The 13342-nt window shown below is 51.6% G+C and overlaps 3 protein-coding genes across 3 annotated transcripts; 2 read left to right on the top strand and 1 right to left on the bottom strand.

Annotated features, from left to right (window-relative positions):
* Positions 1-3011: 3011 nt before the first annotated feature.
* SAPIO_CDS0234 (Uncharacterized protein) lies at positions 3012-5714 on the top strand (the record flags this gene model as incomplete). Its single annotated transcript, XM_016783063.1, has 4 exons — positions 3012-3920; positions 4167-5115; positions 5200-5588; positions 5667-5714. The coding sequence occupies 4 exons, from the start codon at positions 3012-3014 to the stop codon at positions 5712-5714; spliced, it is 2295 nt and encodes a 764-aa protein (XP_016646696.1).
* A 2645-nt stretch (positions 5715-8359) lies between these two features.
* SAPIO_CDS0233 (uncharacterized protein) lies at positions 8360-9452 on the bottom strand (the record flags this gene model as incomplete). The annotated part of the gene is made up of 2 exons (XM_016783062.1): positions 8360-8786; positions 9091-9452. 2 exons carry the CDS (start codon positions 9450-9452, stop codon positions 8360-8362), a joined length of 789 nt encoding a protein of 262 aa, XP_016646695.1.
* Positions 9453-10528: 1076 nt separating this feature from the next.
* Positions 10529-11897, top strand: SAPIO_CDS0232 (uncharacterized protein; the record flags this gene model as incomplete). Its single annotated transcript, XM_016783061.1, has 2 exons — positions 10529-11560; positions 11850-11897. 2 exons carry the CDS (start codon positions 10529-10531, stop codon positions 11895-11897), a joined length of 1080 nt encoding a protein of 359 aa, XP_016646694.1.
* Positions 11898-13342: the final 1445 nt, after the last annotated feature.

Below are 13342 nucleotides of genomic sequence, written 5' to 3'. Positions count from 1 at the left end.
GAGATGTTGAAGACGGGGTGGCTCGATTGAAGAAAAGCCCAAGCAACAGTTCAGGGCTTCAAGCCGAGTGCAATCCCCGTCATCCCCGTCATCCCCGTCATCCCCGTCTAATCTGTCCAGTTTGATGATGGCGCCTGGGGGGGCCGACAGGCATCGTAATAACTGACTTCTCGATCTCGATGCATTGATTGATGCTGGTACATTGATGCAGGTATCTGTACCACGCCAAGTTTGGGTAGGATTGCCCGTAGTGGGCGCGTTGCCAAAATGTACCGGTACGGATATTAATCCTTCGTATGGAGAACAAAGAAACAAGAGTTGAAGATCAATTGATGGCAATTCAAAAAGCGCCCCGGGGTTAGAGGGTTATTCGTGGCGAATCTAATACCGACATGCCGTCTTCTCCGCTATATTTGGCCTTTAATAGCGGGCTATCCCTATCCACGGGCAGCCAGCACTTGAGGCATTGTCTATGTAAATTAGGATAATATCAGGTTTGCAGGGTCCTTGAGATCGTAATCTATTGAAGACTTTCGAGATGGCGCCGACGACGACGGCGACGACGACGACAACGATGACGGAGCGGCGGCGACAGCGGATAGTTTAGGGGAGTGATGTTTTCGTGTACTTGAACGTCTCTTGCTTTGAGTCTCATCCATACTCAGTACTCGGTACTCATACCGGACTGTCGATCTTTCGAACTACTTCGTACTTAGCAGAATACTCCGGCGGCGCTAACACCATGTGTCTTTTACGCCATGAAGTTTGCACCTCGGACGCAGCAGTCCTTTGTCAGTCCTGCCGGATCTGGGCTTTAGGTTCATTGTTCCTGGCAGGCTGTCTATTCAGGGCATAACGGCTGGCTAGGCTTGTCTAATTGCCCTGTACCTGACCTCAGTTCTCGGCGCCCGTTGCTTTCTGCAGAGTGCACTATGTAGGTTGATAGGGCACATCGATATCTCATCAATCTGACCAGTTCTGCCTCCTGGCCTATTTGCCTGCCGACTTGCCCCCATTGGATGGATGGCTGGGCAAGTTTCTGAAATCTAGATTTCTGGTTGGCATGTGGGATCACTCGACACTCAACTTGGTATCGATACATGGATCCAAGGTTGCCGCTGCACCGTTAAATGTGGAGGATTCCTGCAGTAGTGATCTTGGGACCTGGTTGGGAGGGGGGAAATTCAAGTACATCAAAAACGGCACGACTTGGTCCGACGCGAATTTTGGGGACTTCCCCCCTCCTCTGAGACAACTACAAAGAAAGGAGAATAGCGGCGAGACTGGGTCATCCATCAAATTTGATGCTTCAATGTTCAATCTTAAGCATTAAGCGGTGCAATGCAATGTACGGAGTACGCTCCATTTGGACTGCAACGAGACACCTCGGGAGGGATCATGAAGTAGCTGGGTAGTGTCAAGTATGGAGTGCACCGTACGTAGCCCACAGTGGAGGAGCCTAGAGGAGGATGAGGAGCCATCAACGGATTGAGTTTTCGAGTTCTCCAGTTCTCCGTCCTGCGCTTATTCAATCCGTTCCTGTCCTGGTTCTGCCCAATACATGACATGTATACTTTCAACTTTGTACACCCATCGATCCCAAGCCTGGCGAGCCATGGATTTGATGGATTCAAGCCTCAAGGTAATACGACAATAGGACTTGGAAGTAGTGCAGTGGACGAAGTAGTGTAGTGTACGTACAGTGTGGACTATACTCCGACGTCTGGTTCGGTCACCTTCGCCTTCGCCTCGCCTTCATTTTCCTATGTTTCCATCCCCTTCATCAATGCTGTGTGGTTTCACCACAACAATCAACTTGCCCTTCACTCTTTCCTTTCCTTAGCCCATTCGTCACCACTCCACTCCATAGCCCCTTCCTTCTCTTTAGCACCCTTCCTCTCTTCCTTCCCACCTTCTCACCTTGTCTACCCTCCCCTTTACCTTCGTTATCTCGAACTCCAAACCCAGGAGTTCTTTGGACCGCAAAACAAGCCGGTTCCTCCTCCCTCCCCCCCCTTTTTTTTTCTTCCTTCACGACAGCCTCAACTTTTGGCTCAATCCTGCTGGGGACTTGTTCCAGGCATCGCGTACCCCACTCCTTTTCTGTTTTTCTTTTACTCGATTATCATTGTCTGTCATATTGCGTCTATTTCTTGTAAAACTGCAACGGTCACGATCATTCGTTTCTTTCCTATCACTATTTCGTTCTCTTTCCCGTCGTATCTCCGATTCTCGACAGTGCTATTCTTCCGGCATTCTTTGCTCTTGCGTACGCGAATTGTCCCTTGCTCGACCTTCCTATAGACATTTCAGACCCGAAACCGAACAGAACGAAGCGAGACTCGACCACCCTTCCTGTCTCTTCTCCTGACCGAATCCCTCCCCTCGCCGTGTCCCATGATATCCGACAACTAATACTGGAATCAGAGTGTCTCGAAGGACGCCTGGTTTCTCCGCCGTTTATTTGCCTGCAAACTTTGTCTTGGGAGCCCGATCGAGAACGCTGGTGGTAATATTGGAAGAACCGAAACAAGCAACTTGATTTTTCTTCAATTTGAATCCTTGGACTTGCCGACCTCTCTCCCCCTTCGAGCGCGTTTTGGGAAGCATATTTTGGGTCAATTTCAGTGGCTTGATATCTGCGTATCATTCGGCAGGCCCTCGCTCTCTTCAAAGGTAATCACTGGAAGCCCAGAGCCTTCTCTCGCCTCGTTGTGATGACTTGAGCCTGTGGGATTCTTTTGGATTCGGCGTTATGCATGTGGGCCTTGGTGCTAATGAAGAATCGCTCATCGCAGACCGGAAAAAAAAAAGTAGATTCACGACCGTAGACCGCGTTCTTCGTTTTCCTTCATCCTCGGGCGTTGATTATATTGTTCATAGACCGTGACGAACTCGATTGTTTCTGCAACTCGGTGTCGATCGATCCTCCCTGCTCCCCCCTTTTTGACGTGGAAATGGCTGCTTTGGTTCAGGTTCAGACCTATCATCAGCAGTCTGCAACAGCCACTATGCTCCAGACACGACCTTCATCTGCTTCGAACCTTCAGTCATCGTCAACACCGCAATTCTCTATGGCGCAGCCCCACCGCAATAGCGTTCATGGTGGCCCTGGTGGTATGACCCCGTACCGGAACTCGGGGCCCATCAAGCCATACGCATTCACCAGCACGCCGAGTCTTAACGTGACAGGGCAATGGCAGCAATCTGGTGCCGCAAGACCTTCGGGATCGAATCTTTCTACGTTGCGAGTTAGTGAGCCGAGCACTGGGGCCGCGAAGCCCAATCCTCCTGCGTCTTCGAACACCACGACGAGCGTGGGGCTGGCGGGCTCTCGGGACGACCTGTCCATTCCCCAACCGCGATTGATCACCCCAGCTCCACGACCCCAATCGGCCTATATGGCGAGCACATCCACACAAGTTTCCTTTGCACAGGCAAGCCCGGTTCGTCCGTCTCCTGAACGGTATCGCCGACCTGCCGCCAATCAGCCCTCTCGCACATACAACTCAGCCCCGCCATCGGGATCTGGGATGAGCGCCGTTAGCCATCTGTATACGCCGCCTGCTCTCCCACCAGTAGCGAGCAGAAACTCTTTGCCACCTGGAATTAGACCAAGCACAACATCGGGCTCACCTGCGGATGATGGACAGCTGTATCGAGAACGGCCCAAGGAAGACAAGAGGTTGCGGCGGCGAAGCATGCACACGCTCGATTCTGCCGATTACCCCAATCCGTTAACCCCACAATTGTTCAAGCGGCCGGGTGAAATGGGTCGCGTAGACCCGTCAACAACAGCGGCAGGGGATTCAAGCAAGACCCTTCGCCTCGTACCCCCTGCTAACGATGCCCTAAAAATTCAAAATAATAGCTCGGAAAGTCTTGTTTCCAGCCGCAGTAGCCATTCTCGTCCCCCTTCGGTAAGTGTAGTAGTTTTTTTTTTTTTTTTCTCTCCTTGGCTTTTTTCTTTGGCCCTTTGATTGTGCTTCTTCACCTTTCCCCCATACAAGCGAGATCCTCCACCTTTACCCCTTCCTTCCCCGGTAACTACTTTGGCGAGCGCCAACCTGCCGTGGCCGGCAAAACTGCCTGTAGGAGTTCATGCAATGGGAAAATTAAAAAGAGACAAAACAACCCATGTTGCTAACGGGGATAATTTTACCAAGCAACCTACCAACCGCAGTACACCCTCTCCAACCGGACCCCCATCATCGAGCCACTCGAGTGCGGATGACACCGCTCGACAAGACACCCTGAAACGACCTTCTCCTGATGGGGGAAAGCGAATTCACACCTCGTCACCTCTTTCACAGCCGGCATCCATGGCGAGCGACGAAACAAACAATGAGGGTCAGGCCTCCGTATCAAAGCAACCCGCCCCTGCGGCTCCTTCGTCTACCAGCAACGGCGAAAGCCCGGCGGCGAAAAGGCTGGCTGCCATTAATATGAAGTCGAGGAGCAAGACATCCAGGTTACGCCGTGCTTTCTCGTTCGGAAGCGCGGCCGAATTCAAGTCGATTACGGGTATCGAGTCGATAGCCGAAGATGAGAAGCTTGAACCATCGAAGCTACACAAGGAGCCGACGCCTGGCGAGCTTTATGATGCTGAGCAGGCTCGAATCGCCAAGAAGCAAGAGGAGGGAGGCCTAGGAACCAGCATTTACGGCACACGCCTGTTCTCAGGATCCACTGACAACCTGTCAATTTCATCAACGGCCTCATCGGCTTCGATTATGATTCGAAAGATGGGCCGAGGGATGAAGAAGGGCACGCGATCTTTGGTTGGCCTATTCAGGCCCAAATCAATTGTCGGAGCGCCAGCGGTCGACAATCTCGTGCCACCCGAGGCTGGCCAGACGACCGTGTCGATGGTGACGGTTGAAGCAGAGCGGGAGCGAGTAAATATTAATGTCGACCCTCATGCGCAGCCTGGTGGTGGGACTGGGTTCCCGCGCCTGGAGCGTAACTCGCTCGACGCGGCCAAGGCTCCAAGCATGGTCTCTGAGCGGGCAGGTAGCTCCGGAACGGACGGATCGGCCCCTCGCAAGAGCATCGTGGGTGGCGACCGGGAGCGTGCCGAAGTGCTGGCAGCGGTTAGGAAAGGCATCCTGAAGAGTAAGAAACTTAGAGCCCTTTTTCTCTCACCCCTCCCCACTTCTTCCCTTTTGGGATATGGACTAACGCCAGCTCCTTTTATAGAACGCAACACATCCCCTACTGGGCGGCCGGGAGAAAGGGACGGTCTTGGAGATCTCCCTGGCGTCCCCCCCATCACGGACTCGCCCAATTCGAGTGCGCCGAGCACACCCAACGATGAGGCGATGCACGGACATCGACGAAGCGAGTCGATTGCTATCGGCAGCGAGGACTACTTTGTTAGTGCCTTGAGACTTCGGCAAGACAGTAAGAGCGGCTCTGGCACTCCGTCAAGCACAACGAAGAGGAGCGCGACATTCTCTCCTCGTATTGTCTTCTACGATACATGGCCAAGTCAAGAGTACGATCGCCGGGGCGAAATCGCCACGTGCAACCGACTTACTCCCATGCTCGCTCAGCAGATCAAGGAGGAGTTGAACTCGTTTAAGATGGTAAGATTGCTCTTCTCTCTCGTTTCCACCAGTTCTCCTTTTGGCTCCTGATCTAACGGACGTGTATTTGCCCTGTAGGAAATGGAGGTCCATGAAAACTCGAAGATTTACACACACTTTTTCTAATGACCGCAACGGCTTCAGTGGCGAGGCAAATTCTCCTTTTCAGAGAGGGGGGCCTTGCCTTAATTTCTCTTCTTTCCTGTTCGTTTTGCTGCGGGCTTCTATACAACTCTACTTCGACGCGTCAACATACACACAAAACAGAAAATACCGGCGGATGTCCTCCGACGCATATTTCGAGCAACATTTCATTCCGCGGGGCGTCTAGGAACAGCATTTGTTAGGTGTCACGGCGTTGCGTATAATTTTCTTCGACATCAATTCTTCTTGCGTCTATTGATTTTTTTTCTTCTCTCTCTCTCTACCCCTCGGTCTGCGATTGGCCACGTTTTGGCTCTCAGAGGGTTGTGGTCTAGAGCCATCGAATTGCCGAAGGGAGTCTTGTGCTTTCTGATTTTCCTGTAGAGGGAGGCATAGAACTAGCATTCGGGGATCGGACTCATCCATTATGCGGAAACACACACCGGACACAGGCACAGCAGGCACAGGGGCTGACTGGGGTCCGCACCGGAGCAGGTTTTCGTTTGGGTGTTGGATCGACTTGTTGCAGATCACGCCATTGGATGTTCGAATGGTTGCGTTTCACGGATTGGCGACAAGTATTACCTGTTATTTCGTTCTTCTCTCTTTTTGTTAATTTTGTTCTAGTATGGAAGAGGAAAGAAATTAACGGGACTCGCTGGATTGAGAGACATCTCCCATGTTGAGAGAGGGGAGACTGGCACTTGGAAGTGAAGTCGAACAAGGAGAGCAACACGGGTGAGAAATTCCAGACCACGGACTCGTCAAGGGATGGGAATACCTTGCTTGCCTTCTTCTTTTTTTTTTTGTTTCGACTTGACTGTTTTGATGGTTAGGTTTGGTTGTGGAACTACAATTTTTAGCACATATTCTTTGAGAGAGCACGTCTAAGTAACATGGTAGTCGGGTCAGTGGTTTTCGATAAACTCCACGCTCTCCATTTTCTACCACATCACGTCTTAATATGAGTGCCGTGCTATAATACTGTGAGAATTGAAGTGTCTCCGGGATAAGGGAGCTGGCGGCGGCACTCCGGGCGGTAATGAGACGAAGGTCCTCGCTTCGTTCCATGAGTGATAAGATGTGAGAGAATGCCGCATCACGTCCCATTATACCTGCGCAAACACACGGCGGTATAGGGTAAGAAAACGGCACGAGAGTCGAAGAATTGCATTACGTGTGAGTATTTATTTTTTTTTGGGGGGGGGGCTCTTCCATGGTGCTTCGTCACGGGCTGCGTCAACGAGGCGTTCGGCGGTTCGCCAATACCACAACCCTTGTTTTCTATATGCCCATGGATGGGGGTGGTTCTCCGTGGCCATATAGAATCGAATTGATTGATATTTGTTGAACTTGGCCAAGTGCGTGGGTGTGTGTTCCATGTAGAGTGGTTCCGCGGTTTATGCGAAGAGGGGATACAATTGATTGTATCATCCATCTATTGGACGGGACGTGTCGTGCGGGAGCGGCGTGGGATGGATCTCTTCACGTAGATTACGAGATAGAGCCCGAAATCTAGTATCCAAGTACCGCCTCGAAACGGGGATATAAATCCATGTCCTCGGCTCCGACATTGGGATTGAGCGAGGCCTTTCATTTAAGTATGATAGATGGACACATTGAATTTACCGGGCCTCGATACATTGTTGTTTTTGGTGGATTTTTATTGAATATAAGAGTCCCATAGCGCAATGTACATGACATACCGAACATCGATAAGCGGAATCGCGTGGAGAAGCGCCCCAAGTCCTTGGTCCGAATAGTATAAAAACCAATAAAACAGAGGAATTACGTAGTAGACATACCGTAACCCGATGCAAATCGCAACCGGTGCGAAACTGCCGGCGCATCACGCACGATAAGCTCGCTGCGCAGGATATGGGACGTTGTAAGTGGGACCGTGCCATCGTCATTGTCCGCCAAGATACACCCATCGCTGCGCCATGAGACTCTGACTCCAGCATGCACACAGCTTGCCATTTTATGCGAGAGTTTTCACCTCGTCGCGTCCTTTCTTCCCCTGCAACTTCACCGGCGTGAAGACACCTATGGTATCTATTCCCCTCCACGAAGCCGGGTCCTGATCGACCCGAAAGTTGGCCATATGTGCCAGAGAACAGATCCGCCTAGGCTTTCGCGCTCATGAGCGCCATTGGTGGCTGCAGGACTTCGTGGAGATGGGTGGGATGTTTGAGATTTTCGCGGAGAGTTGATAGCCGGTGTGTAACTTGAGTTCGGTTCTTTGGGCTCGGGAGCGGTTCGCTGCTCGGGACCTGGATAATGGCTTGTGCCTGGACGAGATCTGGGAGAGAGAGCAAGTCTGAACCTTGCCTTATAAAATGCATTTCACATGACTTACTGAGGTTGAATCATCGATGAAGAAATTGCAATGTCACACACATTTCAGCACACCTATTGTTGGCAGTAGCGATGGAGTAATGGATCAATTGATGATACGGACAAAAGTTGTGTTGAACTGTTATGACGTCATCACCCACCTAGTCCAAGCTGTCGGATCCCTGTTAAACCAAGGGGAATTGTGGGGACCGGGGCCCAGCAGCCAATAGAAGACAATTCTTATTTCAGCCTTGCAGTACCAAAGCGCAAGGCAGATGCCCACTCCTGCCTTACCCAGCTTTTCCACCATCCCTTTCCAACGCCTTCCAGCTCAACCAAACTTGCATCCCCCCTTCCAAGCTCTGCACTATACCAAAGAAAATCGTCGTCGCGAAGATCAAAATTGCCACCCAAAAGGTATACCACTGCACCGAGTTGCGGCGGTCGTTCCACCAGTGGCGCAGGGTTCGCGGATTCGACTCGTCAAACGCCTGCTTGAGGATGACAAGACGGTCATGCCAGTAGTCGAAGCGCTCGAAGCGCCGGTCGTGTACGCGCAAGTTACCGAGGTGGCCCAGCGTCGGGTCGAGGTTGTGTTTACGGATCTGCTTGGAAACCCAGCGACGCGGCCGGCTACTGTCGCCCCTGGGGAAGAGGAGCATCAGGGTGCGGAGGGTTTCCTCGGCGAGGCCCGAGGGAAGGAGAGAGTTTTGCAAACTAAGAGCTTGGTGTCAGCAAGGAAAGGTTTACTGGGGTTTAGTGAGGGTATGAACGCTGCCCGGATCGTTCAATAGCGTTTATTCTATGCTCGGTAAGTCTGAACGAGGAAGGGGAACAACTTGACCGTGGTATTTCGGCGGGCCGGAGAAGGAAGCTTGAAGATGGAATAATACGATAGAAAAGAGATTTCGCTTGCGGTACTTGCCCTTGTTGAAATTTCAGGAAGCTTGCGTAGTGAAAAATGGAGACGGTGAGCCCATCATCCTTCAGCAACAGATGGTCCACGAGGTTGTCTGTCCACCTTATCTCCATGCCGCCTATATGCTTGAGATTGTGGGCGGTGAAGAGCTTGCCAGTTCGCTGATTGTCCGGCTGAATTATCCTCCCTCTCGCATTTTCGAAGTGTTGGTAAACAGCCTCGCGCAAGGATTGCGACGAGTGCCATTTCAACGGGTAAGATCCTGAAAATCCGAATCTCTGGTCGCCTACTTCCATCATGAGGAGTAGAGCTGCACAGAGATGGACCGACTTGTTGAGGCAAGACTCGACTGCGTTGGAGTGTGGCTCCCACTTCTTAAGCTCTTCGAAGGCTGCTGCTTTCTGGATATCCTGGAGGACAATATCCGCGATAGTCAGAAGATGGTTATGCGTCTTTGCGGACATGTGGATTCCGCCATCGAGAGCATATCTTTGGCATTGCCGCGAATAATATTTGAAATAGACGGCTAGGTCAAAGTCTGACGAACCTCCCTTAGGGCCGCATCTTTTCCAGAGCTCCTTCTGAAGACAATTTTCCATCCACTTTGGAAGCGGATAAGTCTGTAATGTGATGCTTTCCTCGTCGCTTTGAGTAGCCATATGCATCTGCTTATGAGAGGATCGACGCGATTAGACTTCAGGAAATATTCACTCGTCATTCGAACTCCATCTTGGTGCTCTTGCGTCGATTTTGGTCTACCAGACATTCAGCGCATTTCCGGGAACTGCGCACTGGCTCTAAGCATCGATGTCTGCCTATTCGAGCGACTTTCCCAGGCTGTCTCGAGGCGAACTCTTCGCAGGATCTAAAATGCACTTTACTACCCAATGCGCAGCCCTCAGGCCGCCGTGCAGGATGGATATCATCCACCATTGGCTTCCAACTCTGCAGTTACTTTCTACACTTTGGCGGAGCCTTGCATGCTCACCTCCATGTCGGTAGAGTTGATTTGAAAGGGCCGCCGAATTGAGGAATTGACCACCAATAAAGGAGGCGAAAGGGGGGGCTGACGCGCACCCGCCCTGGGTGTTTGGCCGAACTTTGCATCAAACCAGAGGAAGTTTCACCTGTTCCCTCTCCACTCCAACTCGCCATACTCCTTCTCATTCCTTCAGACGCCTTTCTACCAGCACTTAATTCTCTCGGAAAAGGCAGAGTCCGATTGCCATCCGAGGACGGACCGGCCATATGACTCGATCAGCGAAGCTCCCGGCCCACGATGAAGAGATGGGGCATCACTAGAGAAAGTTGCCCGTATGCTGTCGATTCAACAGGGCGACCTAGGGGAACAATCACCGTTGGCCTCTCTACCCTGCAGGTTTTCGAAGCCAAGGGAAGAGCCAGAGAAATATTTGAATCGAGGCTAAGACCAAAACTGACCGACTTCCTGGACGACGATCGTCTTGTCGAGTCTGGCCAATTCGGCAACCTCTCTCTCTATATGATAGGAAAGAGGCCGGACCGAACGAAGCCGGTCGTCATGATCGTGTCCGACGACGCACGCCTCAGGTCACAGGCACTTCGACTAGTCAATGAAAGTGGAATCATGAAAGAATTTGAGGGTTTCAAGGTCGGGCAGATGAGCTTGGCTGCTGAGTTTGAAAACTTTAGACAGCTTTCCCCGACTCGGAAACCTGCAGCCGAGCCTGGACAGATACCCGACTTCAATCGTCTGAGCTCACCACACGACCAGCCGCAGGTCGCGGAGGAGGAGACATTCCATCAGAGTACGCTGAACGAAGGACGGCCGTGTCCTCATGAGACCTCACTCAAACTAAAGAATCCGTTCTCGGCCGATATCACGGCCGCTTCTCAAATTGAGGTCTTTAGCGATCCGAGTGGGCCCATATCCGGACGGCGGTTATATGCCAAGCTTCCCGGTGCCACTGAGATGGGCACTCAGTCCGCTACCCTAGGCGGGGTATTGTCCTACCAGGGCCAATACTACATCCTGACAGTTGGGCACTTCTTGGAGTCCCTGACATCCCCTGAAAAGATCGCGGTTCAATCCTTGCCCCAGCCTTCTGAAGACATACCTACCTGCGAGATCTCCGGATTGAGCGACTTTGAGGATGATGGTGATGATGACGACAACGACGATGACGATGACGATGACGATCTTATAAGAGCCACAAGTCGGGGAAGTATCACCCCCGAGGAGACTGAAGCGGAACCTTCCAGGTCAAGCTCAGTATCAGACCTAGACAGGGCTTCATGTTCCTCGTCTGCGAGCATCATGGATCCAGGGGAACAAGCCCAGCTGCTTGACTCGATAAACAAGGCCTTTACCCCGGACAAACATACGGAAGCGCCAACCACCTTGAACGAACCTCCTGTCAAAATTGGGGAGATCGTTATGCACTCGAAAGCCATGGACGTGTCCCTAGTGCGGATCACCGGTGATCCCGCCACAAGTCTAAGGGTTTCATCATCCGAACTTCAGGACGCCTCCATCCCGTTGGAGGATTACGAGTGTCACATCGAGTCCGCAGCTAAGGATACCACCATTAAGGTATACTCACATGGCGGTATAATCAAAGGCATCTTGTACGGAACCCCAAATTTTGTTCGAATTCCGTATTCCAGGAAGTTCCAGGAGGTTTTCGTGGGCAAGCTTTACCGACCACTGGTTCCGGGCGACTGTGGTTGTTGGGTACGGGATTCCGTGACGGGGAAACTCTTTGGCCAGGTAATTGCCGGCAGCCCGACATCGGGGCTGGTAATGATGATTCCCGCCCGAACGATGCTTGAGGAAACTCTGAAATCCTTCCCTTCAACAGGCACTGACGACCAAACTACAGTGCCCCGAACGGACTTGGAATGGCCACGTAAAGAAACTTCTAAATTAAAGGGATCGGTACTTCCAATTCAGGCATTAAATTGCGAGCCAACTGCAGCCGCATCTCCGCTCCATCAGGCTGGGGCACTGCGCTGCCAGACGATCCCATCTACGTATACGCCCCAAGTGTCGTGCGGAGATGAGCCACATCTCCTAGACGACCACGTTGATTACTCCTCGGGGGAAGTTGTAAACCAGTCATTCATCGAGGTCCGTCGCCGCTTGAGGTCTACTGACACCATCCTAAATATTTTCACAGCAGCAGCTACGAATTACGACACATACAGACGCCTGTTCCCCGTCCTTGAAGCTATATGTCCAGAGAAGTTTCTCGAACAACTCAATCAGGGTACATGTGCGCCTCCCGACGGCCCAGCAGTGTGGCTTGATGATCGCAACAGAAACATGGAACCTAGATCATACAATGGACCAATGTCTATTTCAGATTTTCACAAGGCACTGCAGCTCAAGGTATGCCGCCGTGATCTGGGGTCTGAGGCCGTAAGAACTAACCGAGTCGTGGAGGTGGTCAAACAGCTGAAGGAACCGCGAGAGCCCGATGCCGACATCCGCAGAATGTGAGTAGCAATACGGATACACATAAGCTAGGAGCTAAACTTAATTCCATTACCATTATTCTAGACATATCCCTACCCCCAGTGCCTGGGCGCTAGGGGTATTGATTATAACAGCGTCCCCGATGCATGCTCCCGTGCTCCGGGAATTTCTCCGGGGCCATCTCGATGGAGTTTCGTCAATCTCTTCTGGGCTAACCGTATGTGTCCATAAGGTTCCTGAACGCTCCCCCTAATGGATGAGAAGCTAATTTTATCCCCCTTCCTTTTGGCCCTCCCCTCATAGTGTGGAGAGCCGATCTTCTCGATGCAATTCCACATGAAATTCCCCGTTTGGAGATGCCAATCCCAGATTCGGGAGGATAATAGAAAGGGCCGGAACGGAGATCTATTAAGGAAGCGGACTGACCTTGGGTTCTTGACTGATACTCCAGAAGTTCTTTACGAAGCACAAGCTTCGGCGGCTATAGCGATAGACACCAGCCGCGACTCCAATTGGGTCGTGTGGTCCCTGATTGACAATTGCTTTGAACCAGAAGATGCCGACAATAAAGCCTCCTTGTTGTACTATGCGAAGTCGACTTTTCCAGTACGCCCCGACACCGATACCGGCGAAGCCTCTATAAATACGCCGCTCGATCCTCTTACAGGTAGTATGCGATGCGACGGTCTCGTTCCTTCCGACCCTAGATCGTACTTCCTCCTTGTTATGAAAGAGCGTATGAAATACATCCAGAAAGAGTGGCTTAATACGGTCGATAAGCTAGTGGGAACCGCTGGTGAATATGTGAGTAACTCCTCAACCTTTACCTCTGTCTTATCCCCAAAATTCACGCTCAGCACCTTACAACTAGCATTCTACGCCTATATTATACTCTTT

The sequence above is a fragment of the Scedosporium apiospermum genome, assembly GCF_000732125.1.
Source record: "Scedosporium apiospermum strain IHEM 14462 chromosome Unknown SEQ_SAPIO_0011, whole genome shotgun sequence".
Classification (NCBI taxonomy): Eukaryota; Fungi; Ascomycota; class Sordariomycetes; order Microascales; family Microascaceae; genus Scedosporium; species Scedosporium apiospermum.
This window is presented reverse-complemented; position numbering and strand designations above follow the sequence as displayed.